At 45.4% G+C, this 26034-nt stretch overlaps 1 protein-coding gene and 1 pseudogene across 4 annotated transcripts in view; one reads left to right on the top strand and one right to left on the bottom strand.

Annotated features, from left to right (window-relative positions):
- MPHOSPH8 (M-phase phosphoprotein 8) overlaps positions 1-25366 on the bottom strand; it is a 56723-nt gene extending 31357 nt beyond the window's left edge. For 2 of the 3 annotated variants that reach the window (XM_081083586.1, XM_081083587.1), the window contains exons 1-2: positions 24446-25366; positions 3402-3557 (exon numbers count right to left, since the gene is read on the bottom strand). In XM_081083586.1, coding sequence (XP_080939712.1) covers positions 3402-3557; positions 24446-24658 — 369 coding nt within the window. In that variant the 5' untranslated portion in view covers positions 24659-25366. Of the gene's footprint in view, positions 1-3401; positions 3558-14782; positions 17512-24445 lie in introns of those variants that run through there. The other variant, XM_081083588.1, reaches the window with a different exon arrangement.
- LOC308512075 (F-actin-capping protein subunit alpha-2-like) lies at positions 13611-14508 on the top strand (annotated as a pseudogene). Its single transcript has 2 exons — positions 13611-14036; positions 14077-14508. The product of its transcript is annotated as an F-actin-capping protein subunit alpha-2-like (transcript).
- Positions 25367-26034: the final 668 nt, after the last annotated feature.

The following is a 26034-nucleotide window of genomic DNA, read 5'->3' as shown; positions in this document are numbered from 1 at the left end:
TGTGAAATCTAATGAATAACAGATTAACAAGCAAAACAGACACTCACAGGTAGAGAGAACAAGCTGACTGCTCACTATGTGGGGTGGGAAGGAGGCTGGGTGAGGAGGGGGTGGTGGAGGGTTTGAGCCAAGAGAAAAAACTCATGGACATGGACAACGGTGTGGTAATTGCTGTGGGGAGGGGAGGTGGAGGAGGGAATAAAGGGGATAAATGGTGTTGAACGGAAACTTGACTTGTGGTGGTGAACACACAATACAGTATACAAATGATATGCTGTAGAATTATGCACCTGAAACCTGTATAATTTTGTTAAATAATGTCACCACAATAAATTCAATAAAGGGGGAGGAGAGTATGCCTCAAACACTGTACCATTCATCATCAATCATTTTTAAAAAAATATATTTTACTGCCCTAGCCGGTTTGGCTCACTGGATAGAGCATCGGCCTGGGGAATGAAGAGTCCCGGGTTCGATTCCAGTCAAGGGCATGTACCTTGGTTGCAGGCACATCCCCAGTAGGGGGAATGCAGGAGGCAGCTGATTGATGCTTCTCTCTCATCGATGTTTCTAATTCTCTATCCCTCTCCCTTCCTCTCTGTAAAAAATCAATAAAATATATTAAAATAAAAGAGGATATATAAAATTGTCAACAATAAAAAAAATTTTTACAAAATACATATTTTACTGATTTTTTACAGAGAGGAAGGGAGAGGGATAGAGAGTCAGAAACATCGATGAGAGAGAAACATCAATCAGCTGCCTCCTGCACACTCCCCACTGGGAATGTGCCTGCAACCAAGGTACATGCTCTTGACTGGAATTGAACCCGGGACCTTTCATCAATCATTTTAAATCAAAAAAGTTGCTGTTGGGTTACACTGGAAGCTTAGTAAAGTGAAATAAAGGGATGAGAAAGCCAAAGTTGTATAATACAAGATTTCATGGGAGAAGTGTGCGCAAATATCTTACTAATAAAGCAGGAAGAGAAACTGAGAAATATACTTTAGGGTGACTTCAATCACAGTATCTAAATTTTGGGAGTAATATGAACCAAATCACTTATTAAAACATGTTCATTGCCCTAGCCCAGTGGTCAGCAAACTGTGGCTTGCGAGCCACATGTGGCTCTTTGGCCCCTTGAGTGTGGCTCTTCCACAAAATACCACGTGCGGGCGCGCACGTCCAGTGCAATTTATGTGTTAGGTTTTCTGTGTGTATTTTTTTAATCCTCACCAGAGGATATTTTTTCCATTCATTTTTTTTAAAGGGAGTGAAAGAGAGAGGGAAAGACAGAAAGAAACACTGATGTAAAACACATCGACTAGTTGCCTCCTGCACGTGCCCTGGTCAGGGCCCGGGCCGGGGAGGAGCCTGCAACCAAGGTACGCGCCCTTGATGGGAATTGAACCCAGGACCCATTGGTCTGCAGGCTGACGCTCTACCCACTGAACCAAACTGGGCTGTGTGTTAGTTTTAACATTATTCCTCTCTAGCCCACAATCAAACATTTTTCCAAATTGCTGATGAGAAAATTTAACTTCAGTGAGTTCCTTCCATCTTTTTATTCTTCCTTACCATCAGGAAGAGCTACAAAAAGCAATAAACTAACTAAAATTAAAGTGGGAACAGAAGAGAAAAACAAAGGACCTGGATAACCAGACCTGTGAATAATCTGAAATGGATTAAAATTGATAGTTTTATAGAAAGATCTAAAAATTATATTTTAATTAGCAGTAAAATCAGATATAAAAAGTATGTTAATAATGCATATTAGCTCTGGCCAGGTGGTTCAGTTGGTTGGAGCCTCATCCTGTGCACCACAAGGCTGTGGGCTCTATTCCCAGTCAAAGGTGAATATGGGAGGCAACCAATCAATGTTTCTCTTTCACATCTATGTTTCTCTCTCTGTCTCTCTCTTTTTCAAATCAATACAGAAATATATCCTCGGGTAAGGATTTTTTAAAAATACAAATGTATGCACTATATCTGTAGTAGTAATGTGAACAGCACACAAAATATTCCTTAGGTATTAAAAAACAAGATGCTCGCCGAAACCGGCTTAGATCAGTGGATAGAGCGTCGGCCTGCGGACTGAAAGGTCCCAGGTTCGATTCCGGTCGAGGGCATGTACCTGGGTTGTGGGCACATCCCCAGTAGGAGATGTGCAGGAGGCAGCTGATCGATGTTTCTCTCTCATCGATGTTTCTAACTATCTCTCTCCCTTCCTCTCTGTAAAAAATCAATAAAATATATTAAAAAAAAACAAAACAAAACAAAAAACAAGATGCTCATCTCATGGATAGTTTTGACATGTCTTTTCCCTACTTTCATCTTATTCTTAACTTAAAGGAAAATATTAACATGTCCAAACTATACCTGTTTGTCAACTGCAATTACAGGTTGGCTACAGAAAGAAGAGTTGGCAGAACTCAATCAAAGCATTCTGTGAGAACTAACTGGCTATAGAGTCTGCAATAGGAATATTATCTATTTTACTAGAGGGCAGGTGCACGAAATTCATACATGGGTGGGAGGGGGGATCCCCTCAGCCAGGCCTGTACCCTCTCTAATTCGGGACCACTCAGGGGATGTCCAACTGCCTTTTGTAATCCAGGACCACTGGCTCCTAACCGCTCACCTGCCTGCCTGCCTGATCACCCCTAACTGCTCCCCTACTGACCTGATCACCCCTAACTGCTCCCCTGCTGGCCTGATTGCCCCTAACCGCCTCTGCCTCGCCCCACACCCGGGACCTAGAATTCCCTTCTCTGGCCGGTTGCAGACACCCAGAACCCGGGCTTCCCTCCCTCTGGCCTGCCGCAGGCACCCAGGACCTGGGCCGGCTTTGCCCAGGCCGGCTGCAGCCACAGGAAACCATGGGTGGGTGGCTTTGCCTGGGCTGTGGCCGCAGGCACCCAGGACCGTGGGGCGGGCAGCTTGTCCTTCTCCCGGGCCACAGGCACAGATGCTGGCGCCTGGGACAGCGGGGCATGCGGCTTGTCCCTCTCCCGGGCCGCAGGCGTAGACGCAGCCGCTGGTGCCCGCAACCGCAGGGCGGGTGGCTTGTCCCTCTCCCGGGCCACAGTCCCAGCCGCTGGCGCCCGGGACCACGGGGCATGTGGCTTGTCCCTCTCCTGGGCCGCAGGCACTGGTGCCCAGGAGCGCAGGGCAAGCGGCTTGTCCCTCTCCTGGGCTGCAGCCTGGCTGGTCCCCATTCCTCTCTCCCCAGTGTTGAGTGTTTGAGCCTTTACGGTGTGATGGCTGATGACCATTTGCATATTAGCTCTTTATTATATAGAATTATTACTTGTAAGTTCTTTACTGCATTTTCTATATCAGTAAAATTTATAAATTTATTGTACAAAAAAAAGAGAAAGAAATGAGATAAAACATGATACCTGAATATCTTTCTTGACTGCTTTAGCTTTGTTATCCAGAACTTTCTTCCTAAATTCAAGAAGAACTTCTTTACAATCTTCAAGATGAACCTCAGGCTCCCAGGTATCATCATCTGAGGTGTATCCTTTCCACCGAACTTTGTAAAGGATTTTACCCTGTTACATAAATTAAAAATAGGCAAATAAAAGGCATTACTGACTTGATTAAATTTCCAAAACAATACAATTACTGAGAATATGGAAGCAAACTTGAAATGGAGATTAATATAATTATAAAGTATGTTCATCTCCTGAAGTGGCTTAAGAAAAAAAGCAAAAACAAAGCTTCTGCACAGCAGAGGAAATAAGAAACAAGATGAAAAGGCAGCCCACTGAATGGAAGAAAGTATTTCCAAATCATGTAAGGGGCTAATATACAAAATATATAAAGAACTCATGTAACTCAACAGCAAAAAACCAAACCCATCTGATTTAAAAATGGGCAGATCTAAATAGACATTTTTTCAAAGAAGATATACAAATGGCCAACAGCAAAATGAAAAGATGTTCAAAATCATTAATCATCAGGGAAATGCAAATAAAAACCATACAGGTATCACCTCACACGTTAGAATGGCTGTTTTCAGTAAGATAAAAAATAACTAGTATTGGTGAGGATGTGCAGAAAAGAAAATCCTATGCACCATTGGTGGGAATGCCAATCGGCGGGAATGGCAACCACATTAAAAAATAGCATGGAGGTTCCTGAAAATATTAAAAATAGAACATGATCCAGCAATTCCACTTCTGGGTATGTATCTTAAGAAAATGAAAACATTAACTCAAAAAGACATATGAACCCCCATGTTTACTCAGCATTATTCACAATAGCCAGATATGGAAGCAACCTTGGTGTCCATCAACAGATAAAGAAAACATACACGTACACACACACACACACACACACACGGCGTGGCAAAAGTAAGTTTACAGTTGTTCATATGGAAAACTAGTGGCCCAGTGCATGAATTCATGCACACTGAAAGGAAATTAGAATATTTTAATATCGCTATTCGCCCTTTCTCTAAATAGAAGGGTCAACCAAATTCACGACCATTAGTGACAGATCGAAACATGTGTACGATTGGTGCCAGCAAGAGCTTTATATGTATCGTGCATGCACAAGTCAACTTAACCTTTTATAGATACAGAATAAACTTGCTTAATTAGGACTGCTTTCTGATTTAGCTAAACATTTTCCAGCCCAGTGAAGCGTCCCAACTTTTCAGGTAATTATCAGCAATACAGCAGTAAATATCAACATGAAGCACATTATTATTGTAGATCACAAAGGGAGAACAAAGGGTGAAATATTTAACTGCAGCAGTGTTTTGACTATATTCTGTGCAGAGAAAACCTGAAGTCATTTTCAAGGTTTACCATTTCTTTCTTCTTTTCAGTCAGGTCAAGTTTCTAAGCTTTCTAAATGGCCGTTTTCCGGTTAATGAAAAGAAAATAGGATTCCACCGAGTCTCCTATCTACCTACTCCAGGATTTCTGTGAGGATCAAATGAGATGAGGCACAAGAAAATGCTTCACAAACATTTGGTTAAAGTGTAAAATGTCTGCACCTGGTTATAAAGCAAGTCGTGTTCCTGGGCTGAAGAAACTCCAAGGAGGCTAGTCACTGCTAGGGAGAGGAAGCCGAGCGTTCCTACGTGACGTCATTAACCGGTGCCCACAGCAACTGTTTCCTGGCTGGGCTGGGCTGTGGGCCACATTTTGTGCCATTGGGTCTCTGCAGCATTGGCTGCGATTTGGTGGGTGTCGCTCTGGGGTGGTGGTGTGGCCTGTGTCCCACTTGGGGGAAGCCAAGTGTTGCTTTGTAGGCAACAGGTCTGCGGTGCCATTTCTCTGTAAATGGCCACTGTGCGTCACAACAGCTCCTGCGTTGAACATGTCCCCTGGTGGTAGGTGCGCATCACAGTGACCTGTCAGATGGTCAGACACTTAGCATATTAGCCTTTTATATATATAGACTAGGGGCCCGGTGCACGAAATTCGTGCGCTGGGTGTGTGTGTGTGTGTGTGTGTGTGTGTGTGGTGTCCCTCAGCCCAGCCTGCCCCCTCTCACATACTGGGAGCCCTCAGGGGATGTCCTAGTGACGGCTTAGGCCCGCTCCCTTGGAGATAGGGCCTAAGCCGTAGTCTGGCCTCCCTTTGTGGGAGGCGACCGGGCTGATCAGGGGAAGGCACCAGCCCCATCACCCCGCTGCTGCAGCCACTGCCAGTCACCGCAGCCAGCAAGGATTTTTCATCAACACGGACTCCAGTCCCTTCACCATGAAAAAATGACAACTTTCTTTAGGCATTTTCAAGATGTGTCTTTCATATAAAAAGAATTTCTTTATTTATTATTTTTTTTTATCCTCACCTGAGGATATGTTTCCATTGATTTTTAGAGAATGTGGAAGAGAAAGGGAAAGACAGAGAGAAACATCAAAGTGAGAGGAACACTTTGATTGGTTTCCTCCTGCATGAGCCCTGACCTGGGCCCCGGCCAGGGAGGAGCCTGCAACCTAGGTACATGCCCTTGGTCAGAATTGAACTCAGATCCTGCCATCGGCAGGCCAAGGCATTATCCACTGAGCCAAACCGGCAAGGGCAGGATATGACACTTCTTAGCCCTCCAGCAGCGGACCTTCGTTTTTTTCGCCAGGAGTGTGGTGAAAAACCCTAGATCACCTTTTTGGATTCTTATTACCCAAGTTACTAAGACTATTACCAGTGGCATATAGGGAGCTTAACCAATGAGCGGTCAGAAAAGGTGTTTCCTCTGTAGTTCACACCAATCGCTGGCTTAGCCACCACCCCGCCCCCCCCCGCCCGCCCCCCCCCCCCCGCCGCCCCAGGCCTGATGCCTCTGGCCCAGGCTTTAGGCCTGGGCAGGGAACCCCCATCTTCCCCCTGATCACCGGCTCCTCCCACGCCCAGGCCTGACACCTCCGCCAGAGGTGTCGACCCCCATCACCCTCCGATCGCCAGATTAGCCCCTTGCCCAGGCCTAATGCCTCCGCCAGAGGCATCAGGCCTGGGCAGGGGACCCCCAGACCCCTCTAATTGCCAGCTCCACCCCACGACCAGGCCTGACGCCTCTGGCCCAGGCTTCAGGCCTGGGCAGGGGACCCCCCACATCCCCCAATCACCGGTTCTGCCCCCCACCCAGGCCTGATGCCTCTGGCCCAGGCGTTAGGCCTGGGCAGGGATGCCCAACCCCTCCAATTGCCAGCTCCGCCCCCTGCCCAGCCTGATGCCTCGGCCAGAGGCGTCGACCTCCATCACCCTGCGATCGTCAGATCGGCCCCTTGCCCAGGCCTGACGCCTCCGCCAGAGGTGTCAGGCCTGGGAAGGGGACCTCCATCTCCCCCCAATCACCAGCTTCTGGGGCTGGCCTGCGGCCCGGGATGGCAGCTTGCACTGGCGGCTGCGCTGTTCTGCCCTGCCTGCAGTATGCAAATTAGCCGCCATCTTTGTTGACATTTAATTTGCATATCGTGCTGATTAACCAATGGGAGGCATAACGAAGGTATGGTTAATTACCATGTTTGTCTATCAGATAGGGTAATACAATAATTAATGCCTAATAATACAAGAATAAACTGTTTTGCATACTCCCAACTGTAAACCGAATTTTGCGCCACCCTATATATTATTCAGCCATAAAAGCATATGAAAATTGCCTTTTGCAACAACATGGATGGATCTAAAGCAGTGGTTCTCAACCTTTTTTTGGCCATGCCCCACCTAAGCATCTCCAAAATCCTAATGCCCACCCCTGTGCCGTGCCAGCACAGCCACAAGTTCAGTGAGCCTGGGGGGGGGTGGGGGGGGGAGCGGCAGCGAAGGATGTAGAAAAGACAAAGAGAATAAGCTGGGTCTAGGTGGATCTTCCTGTGCCTTCCTGAGGCCACAGAGAGAGATCCAGACAACAAGCTGAGCCTTTATTTTATAGCCAGAGGTAAACAAGGTAGTGGTCACCATGGTTACAATTTTCTTGTGAGTTTCACTTGTTTTAGCAGCACTTGCTGCACCTCCCACAGCCCATTAGCTACCCAGGTAAGATCTATGGAACATCATAAGATCAAGCTTAATTATGTTAAGAGGGCTGTGCCCTCTAAGCTGGCACTTGTTTGTGGCTTTGCCAACAGGTCAATCTGAGGCTTAACCCTATAGCCGCTCCCTACATACCGAGTGACATATAATTCTTATTATTTAAAAAGTGAACTCTTACTCATGTGGAGGAAGACTAAAAGGCCATTAACACACTGTATGCGGGAAACGTATTTATACGTTTTATGTATTTATACGTTCTACCAATGTAGTAGAGCGTGGGACACGTATTAATACATTTTTTATAGACTAGCGGTAGAATGCGGGTAACATATAAATACGTAAACTAAAGTTATCGTAATTTTACTGAATGTTGCCATTTGCGCAAAAAATTAGCAAAAATGGCCCATGCCACCTGTTAGCGCGTGATAAAAACTACCCGCAAACAATGTGTTAAATGGGTCTAAACAAGCTTCCAAAGAACATGGCATCCATGAAAAATAAAAGAACGACAGTCGAAGAACTGAGGAAGAAATCACTAAGAAACTGTTTAAAAAATAATAATATGAAGTGATATGAAAAAATAGCAAATAAAGTTCAAAAACATATAATAGAGAACGGAAATATGTCAGAATATATATTTATAGAGTGTATATGAGGCCCCTAGAATCATAAGAAATACAAAAAATTTCCTATTAATAACTCATTCTCTAATTGCCCTCTTTAACCCTTTTTGGTCCAACGTGGAGGCTGACTTGACAGACCAGGCACTAGGAGCAGGTCCAACGTCGAGGCTGAGGTCGCCACTGCAAACCGGTTCAACATTCAATCCCGTCAATTAATTTGGACCAGACTGTTTGAATTCCAAAAAAAAAATTGGACCGCAAAGCGTTAAAAATCAAATAACCCCCACTGTGGGGCGAGTGCCCCACATTGGGAACCACTGATCTAAAGAGTATTATACTAGAGAAACCAAGATGGCGGCAGGTAAACACCTGAAATTAATGCCTCGCACAACCACTTCAAAGCTACAAATAAAAGACAAAACGGACATCATCCAGAACCACAAGAAGGCTGGCTGAGTGGAAATTCTACAACTAGAAGGAAAGAGAAAAGCACACTGAGACTCAGAGGACTGAGACTCAGAGGAGGTGCGGAAGTAAAGTGCAGAGGCACGGAGGTACACGCGGAAAGGGCTGGCAACTGAGGACGCGGTTGTCTTTTTCAATAGGGAGAGAGACACACACTCCCGCTCTGAACTCCAGTTCCGGGCGAGTCTCTGGGGACCCAGATTCATCCGGGGAGAAACTGGACTGTCTGACAGCGGGCGGAACTTGAGGGCGGCTTTCTCTCAGAGTTGCTTCCAGCGATTACCCTGGGACACTGAGAACCAGGGCCTATTAGGGCAGGGCTAAGGATCAGCCATAGCTGTTTGCTCTGCCCTGTTGATTCCCTGAGACCCCGCCCCACCCAAGCCGCTAGCAGAGGCTTTGCATATAAATGACCTGGTCCTTTGCAATCGAAAATTACCTAACAAATTGCAGCTGGGTCAGAGAGAGATCATCCAAAAGAAGGCCCAAGGCCCCACAGCAGCTTGCATTGCTTCACAGCTGGGCCTTATCTGGGCACCTCCAAATCCCAAAGAAGAGGAATCTGCAGATCTCCCTGTAGCTCCTGCTGAGTAGCCTCAGGCAAAGGCTAAATTAGCACTTCCTTAGAGATCCAAGTGCCAGTGTACCCAGTGGTCAGAGTGGGACCATCCAGATTACAACTCCTCAGATCCATAAGGGACACACTCAGGGGGCAGACTCAGTGAGCACCAAAGCCCTACTGAAGCAAGTCTTGCCCCATAAGGGTGTCTCCAGCACAGAAGTTCTCCCACCGTAGAGAAAGCTGATTCTCACAGCCAATTGGCCTGGAGGTCAATTCCACCCAGGGATACCAACTACAATCAAGGCTTAACTACAACAAGACTGTGCACAAAGCCCACAAAGGGGTGCACCAAGAGTGTCCACGTCAGGTAATTGGGGAGGTTGAGCCACTGGGGCTCTATAGGACACCTAGCATGGAAAGCCACTCTATCAACACAGGGAAGCAGCCAAAATGCGGAGACAAAAAACATGTCACAAACAAAAGAAATGGAGGAAAGCAAACTAATGGATATAGAGTTCAAAACCACGGTTATAAGGTTTTTCAAGAATTTTCTAGAAACCACCGATAGATTTAGTGAGACCCTCAAGAAATCTAGTGAGACCCTCGAGGATATGAAAAAGGACCAAATGAAAATTAAGCATACACTGACTAAAATAAAGAATATTATACAGAGATCCAACAGCAGACTACAGGATCCCAAGAATCAAGGCAAAGATTTGAAATACGAAGAAGTAAAAAATACCCAACTGGAAAAGCAAAAAGAAAAAAGAATCCAAAAATATGAAGAGAGTGTAAGGAGTCTCTGGGACAACTTCAAGTGAACCAACATCCGAATTATTGGGATGCCAGAAGAAGAGAGAGCAATATATTGAAAACCTACTTGAAGAAATAATGACAGAAAACTTCCCCTACCTGGTGAAGGAAATAGACTTACAAGTCCAAGAAGCACAGAGAACCTCACACAAAAGGAATCCAAAGAGGACCACACCAAGACACATCATAATTAAAATGCCAAGGGCAAAAGACAAAGAGAGAATCTTAAAAGCAGCAAGAGAAAAACAGTTAGTTACCTACAAGGGAGTACCCATACGGCTGTCAGCTGATTTCTCAACAGAAACTATGCAGGCCAGAAGGGAGTGGCAAGAAATATTCAAAGAGATGAATAGCAAGAACCTACAACCAAGATTACTTTATCCAGCAAAGCTATCATTCAGAATTGAAGGTCAGATAAAGAGCTTCACAGATAACAAAAAGCTAAAGAAGTTCATCACCACCAAACCAGTATTATATGAAATGCTGAAAGGTATTCTTTAAGAAGAGGAAGAAGAAGAAAAAGGTAAAGATAAATTTATGAACAACAAGTACATATCTATCAACAAGTGAACCTAAGAATCAAGTGAATAAAAATCTGATGAACAGAATAAACTGGTGAATATAATAGAATCAGGGGCATAGAAAGGGAGTGGACTGGCAATTCTAGGGGGGAGAGGGATGTGGGGGGTGCAGGAAGAGACTGTACAAGAATTGTACACCTATGAATGAGGACAGTGGGGGTGGGGGGTAAGGGTAGAGGATGGTGTAGGAACCGGGTCGAGGGGAGCTATGGGGGAACAAAATAGGAACAACTGTAATAATCTGAACGATAAAGATTTAATTAAAAAAAAGAATTGTAATTATTTTGTGATGGTGGCTTTATTATTATAAAATGAAACATTTTTTTAGGTATGTTGAGATGGTTTGGACATATAGAGAGGATGAATGAAAGGAGATAGATGAAACAAGTATACGAGTATCAGAACCAAGATGGCAGCATAGGTTAACGCCGGAGTTTGCTGCTTTGAACAACTACTTCAAAAGTGAAACCAGAAAACGGAAGGGACATCACCCAGAACCACAGGAACGCTGGCTGAGTGGAGGTCCTACAACTAGGAGGAAAGAGAAACGCATACGGACACTCAGAGGAGGCGCAGTGCTGAAGTCAAATTCTGAGGTGCGGAGTGTGCGGAGCGGGCTGGCGTCGGAGGGCGAGGTTGGCGTTTTCAATCGGGAGGGAGTCGCAGACTCTGAGCTCCAGATACAGGCGAGTCTTTAGGGACCCAGACTCAAACGGGAGAAGCGGGACTGTCTGGCTTCGGTCAGAGCGAGTGCAGCTTTCTCTCCGAGCTTTGCAGCGGGTGCTAGAGCCGACATAACTGCTCTCTCCAGCCCACCCAAGCCCTGCACAGAGGCATTTGCTGGATAGCCTCAGGCAAAGGCTAGATTAGCACCTCCCTAGAGGACAGAAGTTCTCTCACTGAAGACACAGCTGATTCTCACAGCCACTTGGCCTGGAGGTCAAACCCTCCCTGGTATTAGCTACAACAATCAAGGTTTATAAGACTGCGCACAAAGACCACTAGGGGGTGCACCAAGGAAGCATAACAAAATGCGGAGACAAAGAAACAGGACAAAATTGTCAATGGAGGATATAGAGTTCAGAACCACACTTTTAAGGTCTCTCAAGAACTGTTTAGAAGCCGCCGATAAACTTAATGAGATCTACAAGAAAACTAATGAGAACCTCGATCTTATATTGGGGAACCACCTAGAAATTAAGCCTACACGGACTAAAATAACGAATATTATACAGACTCCCGACAGCAGAACAGAGGAGCGCAAGAATCAAGTCAATGATTTGAAATGCGAGGAAGCAAAAAACACCCAACCGGAAAAGCAAAATGAAAAAAGAATCCAAAAATGCGAGGATAGCGTAAGGAGCCTCTGGGACAGCTTCAAGCGTACCAACATCAGAATTATAGGGGTGCCAGAAGATGAGAGAGAGCAAGATATTGAAAACCTATTTGAAGAAATAATGACAGAAAACTTCCCCCACCTGGTGAAAGAAATGGACTTACAGGTCCAAGAAGCGCGGAGAACCCCAAACAAAAGGAATCCAAAGAGGACCACACCAAGACACATCATCATTAAAATGCCAAGAGCAAAAGATAAAGAGAGAATCTTAAAAACAGCAAGAGAAAGAAACTCAGTTACCTACAAGGGAATACCCATACGACTGTCAGCTGATTTCTCAACAGAAACTTTGCAGGCCAGAAGGGAGTGGCAAGAAATATTCAAAGTGATGAATACCAAGAACCTACAACCAAGATTACTTTATCCAGCAAAGCTATCATTCAGAATTGAAGGTCAGATAAAGTGCTTCACAGATAAGGAAAAGCTAAAAGAGTTCATCACCACCAAACCAGGATTATATGAAATGCTGAAAGGTATCCTTTAAGAAGAGGAAGAGGAAGAAAAAGGTAAAGATACAAATTATGAACAACAAATATGCATCTATCAACAAGTGAATCTAAGAATCAAGTGAATAAATAATCTGATGAACAGAATGAACTGTTGATTATAATAGAATCAGGGACATAGAAAGGGGATGGACTGACTATTCTTGGGGGGGAAAGGGGTGTGGGAGATGCGGGAAGAGACTGGACAAAAATCATGCACCTATGGATGAGGACAGTGGGTGGGGAGTGAGGGCGGAGGGTGGGGCGGGAACTGGGAAGAGGGGAGTTATGGGGGGAAAAAAAGGGGAACAAATGTAATAATCTGAACAATAAAGATTTAATTAAAAGAAAAAAAAAAGAAACAAGTATACGAGTATGGATGGGAGAGTTGGAAGGGGTCAACCTTATCGAACCTACCTCAATCAGATTGAGGACGTTTTTAGCAAAGGCCAGCTCAGGAGTACCCTAATTAAGTTAATAACAATGTACCTACCTATATAGTTTAAGTTTAAAAAATTTGGCTCTCAAAATAAATTTCAATCATTGTACTGTTGATATTTGGCTCTGTTGACTAATGAGTTTGCTGACCACTGATCTAGACCCTGTCACATTGGAATTCCTTTGTGCCTTCTCTCACTCTTTCTGAGATCTTATCTTAAATGGCTAAGTTTCAAAATTATCCAGTCAGATCCTCCCAAATCAGAATTTATGACTATATATAGGTTGTCTCCCCAAAATGTATACACACTTTAACAGCTGATAACTCATTTAATTTTGAAAATGAACTGTATGTTAATAAACGCTGACTTTATAATTATTCAAAGTATATATACAATTTTTGGGAAGATCCTGTATAACCTCTACTTACCTTTTAAAACTTGTCTCTTGCCCTGACAGATGTGGCTCAATGGTTGCAGTGTCTGCCCACACATCAAAGGGTCTTGGGTTTGATTCTAGTCAAGGGCACATACATGGGTTGCAGGTTCTATCAGGGTGTGGGTCTCTCTCTCTCCTTCCCTCTCATCCCCTCTCACTCTCCCGGCCCTCATTCCCCGACCCCCCCCTAAATATCAATAGGAAAAATATCCTTGTGTGAAGACTAACAACAACAACAAAAAAAAGGGCAAAGGAGGACAACATGAAGAGGGGAAAGTCAGGTAGCTGCTTCTGCCAGTTAGTAGCCAGAAGGAAAATGGCAGATCTGGGGGAGCAGTTGCCTGATGAGGATAAGTGATATAGTAGCAAAACTCATCATTCATGCCCCTCCCGGGGAATTCAATGAGGTGTTTAATGATGCTTGGTTACTACTTAATAATTAGATAATCTTCTCAGGGAAGGAGCAGCCCATGCATTTGCATATAACTTGGACCAGTTTATTCCAGCAAAAATTGAAGGTTATAATAAATAGCATTAGGTACTGATAACAAAACATGGTGACATGGGAAATGGCAAGTTTTTGGATCCAAAAAACAGAATCTGTTTCAAATTTGAAGCAACTGATCCAAGACTGTATGAAGGAGAGAAAGTAACTGAATCATGGAGAACTTCAGTAGAAACTGCTTTGGGAGCTTATGTAAAAGAACATTATCCAAATGGGGTCTACACTGTATATGGTAAAATAAATAAATAAATAAATAAACAAACAAACAAACAAATAGCAAACCATTATTGCATGCACAGAAAGCCATTAGTTCTAAGAAAAAAAAACTTTGAAATGGTGACTGGCAGTCAGGATGGAAGTTTACAATCATTCCTTTAACCAATTTGACAAGCGGTTAGCATCTTGAAAATTCGGTTCATTATTATGAAGATGGTAATGTTCAGCTAGTGAGTTATAAAGATATACAAGATTCCCTGTCTAATGAAGTGCAAACAGCAAAATAATTTATAAAGATTGTAGAAAATACAGAAAATGAATACCAGACTGCCATCAGTGAGAATTAACAAAGACAATGTCAGACACTACTTTCAAGCCTTATGTTGGCAGTTGCCGGTTACATGCACTAAGATTAATTGGAACAAGATTCTACAAGATTGGCAAAAAGATGCAGAATGCAGAAGATAAATATTGCAGGATCAAATCATTTTAGTGTCTTTGCATTAAAAAAAAAATTATTGCAAAATTATTAAGAACTGTCAAGCTACCTAGTCAGATGGTTGTTGCCATTTAAAGATCACTGTAATTAGTTTGGTTAGAGCACAAAGCTTAGCTAATCAACCATTATTTTTCATTTCTTTTGTTCAAAGAGGATTGAAAATCAATTTAGTTTAAATATCTTTCACTTTCGGTTATGCCTTTTTACAAAGAGATGACTCCTCTGGTTTAATATCAAGTTTTTGAAGTATTTCAAAACTTTTACTTACCATAATCCTAAAATTGTTTTCTTTTGGTTTATGAAGTAACTTTTGATATTTATCCAGTTCTTTTTTGTTGTTGCAAATCCTCATTCGAGGATATTTTTCCATTGATTTTTAGAGAGAGTAGAAGGGAGGGGGAGAGACAGAGAGAAATATCAATGTGAGAGACACACATCAATTGGCTGCTTCCTGCACACGACCCGACCAGGGCCAGGGATAGAACCTAAAACCAAGTACATGCCCTCAACTGGAATTGTACCCACGACTCTTCAGTGTGAGGGCTGACACTCTACCCACTAGGCCAAGCAAGCTAAGCCTCCCCAGTTCTTTTTAACGGGGTCAATAATGGACATTCTAGTTCAAAGTGACTGATGGATTTAGCCATACATGCTGCTAAAGAAACTGTCTTCCTTCTCACCTCTTCCATTTATGCAAGATTGAGATTAGAAGAAAAGCATTTTCTATATCAATTTGTTTAAAGCTGTCAAGGTTATTTAGCTAGCTGAGTGTTTAAATAAACATTTTAAAAACAAGGACAAGGTCTAATGCTGTTTTGAGATTCTAGAATTAAATGAAAAAACTTATTTCAGAAATGTATTGTTTTCTTGTGACAGTTACACAAATTAGCTTGAATTCCGTATGTTCCTGAGTTGTTTTTAATCATAATACTCTAAAATTATAACAAAGCAAATTTATAATATATATAACCCTGAACCCCTAAAAAAATGGGTAAAGGACTTTACTAGACATTTAGAAGACATACAAATGGCCGAGAAGCACATGAAACAATGTTCAACATCACTAGTCCTTAGGACAATGCACATCAAAACCATAAAATACTACCTCACACCACACCTACTAGATGACTAACAAAACAAACAAAAGCATGAAAAATAACTTGTATTGGTGAGGATGTGGAGAAATTAGAACCTTTTAACATTGCTGGTGGGAATGAAAAATGCTGCAGTTGCTGTGGAAAACAGTTTGGCAATTCCTCAAAAAGTTCAACTGAATTACCTATGACCCAGCTAATTCCACCCCTAAGTATTAAAAACAGGGACTCGCCCTGACTAGTTTGACTCAGTGGATAAGAGTGTCGGCCTGGGAAAAATACCACATGATCTCACTCATTTATGGATAATAAGGACCATTATAAACTTATGAACAAAAATAGATACAAAGGCAGAGCAGCCTCGAACAGACTATCAAACTACAGCGGGAAGGCTGGGGAGGGTTGGGGGTCAGGAGGGGAGGGTAAGAGATCTACTGAAGGACTTGTATGCATGCATACCAAAGGACGTAAGACAATGGGGGGTAGGGGAGGCCAGGGGATTGTCAAGGGGGGGGGGGAGGGGAAGGAGACGTATTTAATACTCTTTGTAATACTTTAAGCAATAAAACAATTTAAAAAAAAGTGACCTAAAAAAAAAAAAAAGTGTCAGCCTGCAGACTGAAGGGTCCCAGGTTCAATTCTGGTGAGGGGCACATGACCAATTGTGGGCTCTATCCCCAGTAGGGGGTGCGCAGGAGGCAGCTGATCAATGATTCTCTCTCATCATTGATGTTTCCATCTCTCTCTCCCTCTCCCTTCCTCTCTGAAATCAATCTATACTAATAAAAGGGTAATATGCTAATTACACTGATGTCTTCCAGACGCCCATCCAGACAAAGCCACACCAGCTGCTAAGGTGGAGGCGGTGCCACAGGAGCAGAGCCGGCAGCGCTGCCCTTTGTGTAGAGGCGGTGTGGGAGAGGCCGTGGCGCCGGCCAGTCCAGTGCCGGGGCCCCTTCCACAGAGGTAGTGAGTGAGGGGGCTGCACGGTCCCTTCTGCAGAGGCAGCCACATAGGCAGTGGCGCAGGCCCGGTCCTGGTGCCAGCCTCCACAGAGGCTGGATGGGGTGCGACCTGCTGTGCCTCAACCTCCCACAGTCCCTCCCCCAGCCAGCCAGCCCCAGATCGCCCCTACCCACCAGTGGGCGGGTGTCGGGGCCAACGCTAAGAAGCGAGGGCCAAGGGCCGGCAGCCGCAGTGGCCAGCAGTGGCAGCAGCAGCAGGATGATGGGGGCAGAGCCTTCCCACGATCGGCCCCGTTGCCTTCCGCAAAGGGAGGCCAGACTGTGGCTTAGGCCCGCTGTCAGTAGGGCATCCCCTGGGGGCTCCCGGACTGTAAGAGGGGGCAGGCTAGGCTGAGGGACACCCCACCCAGTGCACGAATTTTCGTGCACCAGGCCTCTAGTAAAAGTATTTTAAAAACACACACACACACAAAAACAAACAAACATGGACTCAAACAGATACCTGTACACTCATGCTCAGTGCAGCACTGTTCACAATGGCCAAAACGTAGAAAAAGCCAAGTGTCCACTGATGGATGATAAATGGATAAAACATGGTCTATCCATACAATGAAATATTCAGCTTTAAAAGGGGAGGAAATCCTGACATGTGCTACAACATGGATGAACCTTAATAACATTAAGCTAGAGGCCTTGCCAGTGTGGCCTAGTTGGTTGGTGCGTCGTCCTACACTGAAAGGTCATGGGTTTGATTACTGGTCAGTGCACATACGCAGGTTGTGGGTTCAATCCCCAGTCAGGGTGAGTATGGGAGGCAACTGATGGATGTTTCTCACACTGATGTTTCTCTCTCTCTCCCACTCTCCTTTCCTTTCTTTCTAAAATCAATAAAAACAGCCCTAGCCAGTGTTTCTCAATAGTTAGAGCACTGGCCCTCACACAGAGGGGTCACCAGTTTGAAAACAGTCAAGGGCACATACCTGGGTTGCAGGTTCAATCCTTGACCCGGGTTGAGACATGTGTGGGAGACAACCAATGGTAGTGTCTCTTTCACATCGATGTTTCTGTCTCTTCCCCTCCCTTCCACTCTCTAAAAATCAATGGAAAAAATATCCTCGGGTGAGGATGAACAATAACAAAAAGGTTTCTGACACAGTATTTGTTGAATGAATGAATGAAACAAAACTATAAAGACCGACAACAATGATCAGTAAATTAAATCTGGAGCTAGAATTGAAATGTGCTCTTTAATATTTGAAAATGGTAATACCTTCACTCATTAACTAGATCAAATTTAATTGATAACTAGCATTGAATTTATAGCTGTTCAATGTTTTGACTGCCATTTTTTACCAATGAGTCAAGTTGTAAGAATACATTGAATTCCCATTAGATCTTCATCCATATCCCCAGTTTTTAATACTGGCTTTATCTTTTTTCTATATATCCATTTTTGTTCTGACCTATTTGAAAGTAAGTAGCGTGGCTCTGGCCAGGTAGCTCAGTTGGTTAGAACTGATACACCACAGTTGTGGGTTTAACATTAAGAAGCATTCAAACCGGTGAAGAATTTATGTGAGGTTATTTGAACCAAACTGATGACAAATGCTGGGAAATAGAATCTCAATGGATTGCAATAATCCTCCAGAGAATGGCAGTTTTGCACTTTGTTTTACACATTACAATCAAAAGAGGAGATGTAAGTGTTTTACATGAAATCCATTGGTAATAAGTCAGGAAGGTGGAAGCAAAGGGGGGGTGGGATAATCTCTGGGATTGGATAAAAACTAAAATGAAGACAAATGTACTTCTTTTACTTAGGAGGGTCCAGGATAGTTTACAGTCAACAATTAACTCAATAACACTGAGGGGATTTGTGGGCTCTGCAGAGCGGTGCCTGTGTTTTGAGGGGTCTGGAAAAAGGAAAATTATTTTGACATTCCAAAGATATGTTAGCATACATGCAAAAAGATAATAGGCTCAGTTAAGGTAAAGATTGACCTTTGTCAGATACCAGCCTAGGACATGACTACCCACCATAAACTGCTTTCTGGTTAAAAAGTTTAATTTCAGACCATGCTTTGTGGTTACTTTAGGTCTCTGAGTTTGCAAGGCAACCTTGAAAGCCTTCCCTGAGCTAGTCAGGTTAGCATGTGGCCCCTTTTTGTTCACAGGCTCAATCTCTAGTCAGGGCACATACAGTATAAGAAGCAACCAATGAAAGCATAAATAAGTGGAACAACAAATTGATGTTTCTCTCTCTCTCCCTCCCTCCCTCTCTCTAAAATCAATAAACATTTAAATAAATATGTAAGTAGTGTTTTTGAAAAGCCAAATTGAGTAACATTTACCGCTATTATTATGCATACACAAAAATAATATGGCAGATCATTAGTTTGCATGCCGTTATTGAATAAATTAGCATATTCCAGCATTCCATCTTATAATGATGTAACTCTTCTTACGATGTTTCTATCAAGACCAAGCATACTGCTTTTAGGTGGTACTGCATACTGCTAAGATTTCTTTTTGTTTCCCTCATTCATACAAGCTTCTTAAATCTTGTTTATCTCACCTTTGTTTATCTTTGGTTTTACCTTCATCTTCATAGAAGCTCCTACAAAGTTGTATATAATAGTAGGTTTTCTTTTTCATAGTTATACTAAAAAGAATGTACATACATTCTGGGCTGACAGAATCACTGTCCCCCGCACCCAGTTATGTATCTGAACCATCAAACTGTATTGATAGAGACTCTTATTATTTTAAAATTATAAGGATTTTCAAGATTATCTTTAAAAATTAAGAGTCTAAGTCTACTCTTTTTCCATTATATCGTAGTTTCTGATCCTAGAATTTAATGCTTGGTCTTTTATCACTGGCAGAATGATTGAAGGCTATAATGGGAGGAAGTAGTGCTTGGCACTCAGCCTGAAAGTTTACTGCCTTGGTGATTGTAATAAAGTCAGATAAGTGTTGAATGTGTTGATATAAGAAATGTCCAAACCTGTAAGAATCTTTATGAGTTTGAGCCAAACTAATGACAAAATCTCAGCAGTTTTGCATCTTATTTTATACATTAGAAAGAAAGAGGAAGACATAAGGGGGTTACATGAAATCCACTGGTGATAGGTTAGGGAGGTGGGAGAAAGCAAAATGGGGAAATCTGTGGGATTGGATAAAAAGTAAAATTAAGAGGCACATACTTCTTTTACATTGGTGGGGATAGAATAGTTAACAGTTAATAATTAATAGATAACGATAATGAGGGGCTCTGTGGACTCCTGCTCTGATGGGAGATTGTGCTCTCAGGGGTCTGGAAAAAGAAAATTACCCTGACATTCCAAAGGTATATTATCAGTAGACTAGGGGCCCGGTGCACGAAATTCGTGCACTGGGTGTGTGTGTGTGGGGGGCGGGGTGTCCCTCAGCCCAACCTGCCCCCTCTCACATACTGGGAGCCCTCAGGCGTTGACCCCCATCACCCTCCAATCGCAGGATCGGCCCCTTGCCCAGGCCTGACACCTCTGCCAGAGGTGTCAGGCCTGGGCAGGGGACCCTCATTTCCCCCCATCACTGGTTCTGCCCCCAGCCCAGGCCTGATGCCTCTGGCCCAGGATTCAGGCGTGGGCAGGGGACCCCCGTCTCCCCCCATCACCGGCTCTGCCCTTGCCCAGGCCTGATGCCTCGGCCAGAGGGGTCGACCCCCATCACCCTCCGATCGCCTGATCAGCCCCTTGCCCAGGCCTGATGCCTCTGGCCCAGGAATCATGCCTGGGCAGGGGACCCCCATCTCCCTTTGATCGCTTGCTCCACCCCCCTACACAAGCCTGATGCCTCTGACTCAGGCTTCAGGCCTGGGCAAGGGGACCATCATATCCCCCCAGTCCCCGGCTCCACCCCCCAACCAGGCCTGATGCCTCTGGCCCAGGCATCAGGCCTGGGCAGGGGACCCCCAGCCCCCTCCGATTGCTGGCTCTGCCCCCCGCCCAGGCCTGATGCCTCGGCCAGAGGAGTTGACCCTCATCACCCTCCTATCGCCGATCCCCAGATCGGCCCCTTGCCCAGGCCTGAGGCCTCCGGCAGAGGTGTCAGGCTTGGGCAGGGGACCCCTAGCTCCCCGCGTTTGCAGGCTCCGCCACTGCCCAGGCCTAATGCCTCTGGCTGAGGCATTAGGCCTGGGCAGCGGGGACCATCAGCTCCCCGCGATCTCCCGCTCTGCCCCTGCCCAGGCCTACCGCCTCTGGCCGAGGCATTAGGCCTGGGCAGGGGACCCCCAGCTCTCCACGGTTGCAGGCTCTGCCCCTGCCCAGGCCTAACGCCTCTGGCTGAGGCGTCCGGCCGGGCAGCGGGGACCCGCAGCAGCAGCGCCATCGCCATCGCGTGGGCTCCGCCCCTGCCCCTGCAGGACGCCTCTGGCTGAGGCGTCCGGCCTGGGCAGCGGGGACCCGCAGCTGCAGCGGCCCCGCAATCGCGGGCTCCGCTTTAGGCCCAGGCAAGGGACCCCTAGCTCCTGGGACTGCCAGCTTCGACTGTGCCCAGCTCCGATCGCTGGCTCCACCCCTACTTCCTGCTATCACTGGCCAGGGTGGCAAAGGCTCCTGATTCTCCGATCATGGCTGGGGGGCAGGGCCGCCTTTGCCCTGCCCCCCGGCTCTTAGCTCCCCCCTGGGTTTCCAATCACTGTCAGTGGCAGGGGGCTTCGTCCTGCTTTCCCTTTCGCCTCCCTGCATTGTGCCTACATATGCAAATTAACCACCATCTTTGTTGGCGGTTAACCACCATCTTAGTTGGCAGTTAATTTGCATATCGCCCTGATTAGCCAATGAAAAGGGTAGCGGTCGTACGCCAATTACCATGTCTCTCTTTTATTAGTGTAGATACAAAAAGACAATAGCCAGGCTCAGTTAAGTAAAGATTGACCTTTGTCAAGGAAGATACTAGCCTAGGACATGCCTCCCTGGCATGACTCGCTTTTAGTTAAGAAGTTTTAATTTCAGATTATCCTATGTAGTTACTTTACTAGAAGGTGTCTTGAGTTTTGTAAGGCTCACCATGCAGGCCTCCCCTGAGCTTGTCAGGTGTAGTGTGTGTATCCTTTTTTGTCCACAAGCGTATAGCCAGAATGGTTCTCCGTAGTTCATGTGGGAAACTATTTCCTGAGTTTGTTCTTGCTCCTCAGTAAGACTGGATGCTGAGCAGAAAAAGTAAACCAGAAATCTTGAGAAGCAAAACTTTGGAATACATATGACAAAGATTGAATAGCCATAAAGATTAAAAAAAAAAAATTCTTACACAGTGGAACCTTGGTTCTCGAGCTTAATTCATTCTGGAAGGCTATTTGAGAAGCAATTTGTTCGAAAATGGAATCATTTTTCCCCATTAGAAATTATGTAAATTTAAATATATTTTTATTAATTTCAGAGAGGAAGGAAGAGGGAGAGACAGATAGAAACATCAATGAGGAGAGAGAATCATTAATTGACTGCCTCCTGCATGCTCGCCACTGGGGATTGAGCCCGAAACCCAGGCATGTGCCCTTGACCGAAATTGAACCTGGGACCCTTTAGTCTGCAGGCTGACGCTCTATCCATTGAGCCAAACTGGGTAGGGCTGAAATAATGTAAATTTAATTAATCCGTTCCAGACCCACAAATGACTCTGTTTTAACCTTTCTTATATACAGTACATTAATCTATAAACACCTCTTTTATTAAAATTATCGAACCACCATCTACTAGGCTTAAACAAATCACTTTCAGCACTCATTCCAGGGTTGTCTTTCAGGTCACCATCTTTGCTTGTTCATATATCACTGCCTCCGAAATGCTGTCACTGGCTAACTGCTTTTCATATATCAAAATCTACAATAGTTTTTCTATCTTTTAAATTGTCCATGATAATTGTTTCTTTCACACCCTTAGCAATATTAGCACTCCATGCCGTTTTTATGTCTTAAAATTGATTTCCCCAACAACAAAAGCATTTTCTCATTTGTTTGTGGCCTGAGAGCTTTTTGTCATGCTGAGCTATCAGCACGAAAGGGTTGTCAGTTCAAAAACCAAAGTTGGAGGAAGACATTTTTTCTGTTAACAACTTGGTTGAGAACTGAATTATTTGAGATGGGAGACATTCAAGAAAAAGAGGTTTGACTGTAAATGAACAAGAAAATGGGCAAAGGATACAACAGGTAACTAAAAAAATTTTACAGTTTTATATTTTTTATATATGTATCTTAAATTTGCCATTTAGCCATATTCAAGTGTACAGTTCAATGGCATTAAATACATTCACATTGATGTGCAACCATTACTACTGTCCATCTCCAGTACTGTTTTCATCTTCCTCTTGCCAGTGGAAATCGTGTTCTTTCAGAGTCCCAAGGAAATGATTTCAAGAGACCTGCACGTGGGAGGTTTTGGTGTGGTAAGAATAGAAGGCTGCCTCTGGGTTCCCAATGTCCAGAAATTTTGCACCATTAGTTCAGTTCATGTCCTGTCCCAATTCAGCTAGTCTGTTTCTGGCTGTGCTCCAGCGGGCTGGTACTGCTACATCCAGTACCAAGTCCACGCAGTTGTTGGCCAGGGAAACTAACCAGGTGAGTGTGTGTTACTAAAGTGGGTGAGCGGGAGGGGGTCTTTAGGTATACTGCCTACAATTCTTTGGGACTGACAAAATTAGGAGTGCATAAATAGATGAATCCTCTTAATTCTAAAGATACTACCCTCCTAGCCAAATATTTTCTAAGTATTTGCTATGTGCCAAGTACTGTGTTAATTGCAGGTGATACAAAATAGTGAGATTGGCTCCATCTCTCACCTCAAGGCATTTACAATATATTTGGGAAAATTATGCCTAAAAATGTTCCTATCTTTACTGTATTGTGCAACTAACAATAGTATTAATGGCACTGGACTTCAATTATTTACTGGACAGAATTGTTCAATGTCAGCAAATGTGTAGCTACAGTTCCATCTCTATATCCGCAGGACCCATCACAGCCCCTAGCACACAGGAGCTGATTAAAAAGTTTGTTGAATGACTGAACAAAATAATTAAATCAAGGTAGTACAAGACGAATGGGAAGTTAATAGACAATGAAAAGAATCCACTATATGTGTGGGGCCTTTGGTTATCTCTCCCCTTCACCCCAGCCTCCAGCCTACAATTCTTTTCCTCATTTAATAACGGGATATACACTAAGCGCTAACTGCATGCTGGGCACTGGATTACGTAACAGTGATACCAAGATTAACAAAATCACCTTCCCTGTATTCAAGGAGCAGGAGAACAATACGGAACGCTGATGCTTCAAGCGCTGAAACGGAGCCCCGAGATGGCCGCGTCTCGCTCCCGCGGAGGTCAGGATGGAACAGGCACAAAGAGGTGGACTAGGAGGGGGCGCGGGAGCGCCAGCGGTCGGACGGCCCCGGCGGCCATCAAATGATGCCCGGGAGACAGGGTGGCAGTGGGCAGTTTCGGTAGACCTTGAAATGCACCCTCTAGGGTCGAGGATGCCCAAGGCGAATGGACGTTAAAATTTTTGTTTACTTTTCAACTACAGTAGATAATCCTGAAGATTTCACACCAGAAAGTTGACTACAGGTTCGGGGAAAAAAACCTGAAACGACGGCGTGGACACGGACTCTAAGCAGCAGACTAATTTCAACGTCACGTCACCCTTTCCCAGTAACGGCCCCAACCAGGCACGTCCACACCCAGCACTGTGTGAACGGTCACCGACCCTCACACGCCGCCGCCGAGACGCTGCCGGAGACCCAACTTTCACCATTTCCCGAGACTCCCCCTTCGCTGCCGCGCCGCCCCGCCCCCGCCCGGCCCGGCGGACCCGTGCCCCGCCCGCTCACGTACCCCCTCAGTCTTCATGTCCAGGATTCTCTCCACCTCGAACACATCCTCCCCGTCCTCCTCGCTGTCCCCCACGGCCTCCGCTCCTTTCTTCCCAGCGTTCTCCTCCTCGCCCGCTGCTCCCTCGCCTTCGCCGACGGGCGGCTTGCTGGGGCTGTGGGCGCCCGACACGGGAACCGCAGCCATGCTTGCGCCCTCCGCAACCGCCGCCGCCATAGCAGGAGCTGGAAACCCCCGCGCGAGCGGTCGCGACGCACGCCCAACGTCCTCCGCGTGCCGCGCTCGACCTGAGCCCGTTGGGCCCACGTGACGCCACTGGAGCGGATACGCTCACCAACCAATCACGTCAAGGCGGACGCGGAGGAGCCCAGTGCTGTCCACGGGAAGTGGTTGGGCGGGCCGGGGGGCGTGCTGGGCGGAAGATGAACCAGAAGGGTGCCGGCGCGCCCGGGGGGAGGGGCGGGGACTACCGCGGCGGGCGGGGATAGGGGCGGGACTACGGGCTGCCTGAGTCCCGGGCGGGATCGCAGGCCCTGCCAGGCCTCACTGGTGGGCGGGCCAAAGCGTTCTCCGAGAGCGGCCCGGCCACCCAGACCATCCTGAGCTTAGCGCCTAGGAATTCACGTGTAAGATTAGGATGTGGCTAACCCCTGTCAACAATTCAGAGTGCTGTACACTCCAGCCGTGGGCAAACAACGGCCCGCGGGCCGGACCCGGCCCGTTTGAAATGAATAAAACTATTGAAAAAAAGACCGTACCCTTTTATGTAATGATGTTTACTTTGAATTTATATTAGTTCACACAAACACTCCATCCATGCTTTTGTTCCAGCCCTCCGGTCCAGTTTAAGAACCCATTGTGGCCCTCGAGTCAAAAAGTTTGCCCACCCCTGCGTCTAGCCAGTGTACACAATTTTTATTATCAGGCTGAAAATCATGTTTTCCAGATTCTACTTGGGTGTTTTCTATTGGACTATCTGATGGGGGTGGGGTGAGGTGGGAGCTGGGTGAAAAGATGGTAGGATTGAGTACAAATTGGTAGTTACAAAATAGTCACAGGGATGTAAAGTACAGCATAGGGTAAAGAGATTTAAAATGGTGGCAGAGTAAGTGGATGCTGCACAGACATGCTCCCAGGAACAAACTGGAATTACAACTAAAATATAGAAAAACTTCCTAAATAATCAACAGAAGACTGGCAGGAGAGAACCCTGATACCCAAGGACAGAAAGTGGAGACCCCATAGAGACTGGTGGGAGGGGCAGAGGCCTGAAAGGGCTGGCCAGGTGCCCACAGACAGCAACTGAAGTTCCAGAAAGATATCTCAGCTGTAGGGGGTTGCCACTGAGCACTCTGGGATCTAATACCCAAGCTGGAACCCCCCGCAGAGAGCACCACAACTGAGAAAGGTACACACATAACATCTGACTGAAAAGCAGTGGAGTTGCCGTCTGCCAGAAAGAGATGGCTGGAAATTCAGGCACCCTCTTAAAGGGCCAATGCACAAAATTCCCTGTGGAGCCACTCACTTTGTGCTCTGGCAGAGGGAGGGCAGAGTGGACTGGAGCTGTATGTGCAGAAGCCAGGATTGGG

This window comes from Myotis nattereri (assembly GCF_964212035.1).
Source record: "Myotis nattereri genome assembly, chromosome: 2".
NCBI classification, from domain to species: Eukaryota; Metazoa; Chordata; class Mammalia; order Chiroptera; family Vespertilionidae; genus Myotis; species Myotis nattereri.
Note: the sequence above shows the minus strand (reverse complement) of the source record. Positions and strands in the feature narration are given on the sequence as shown.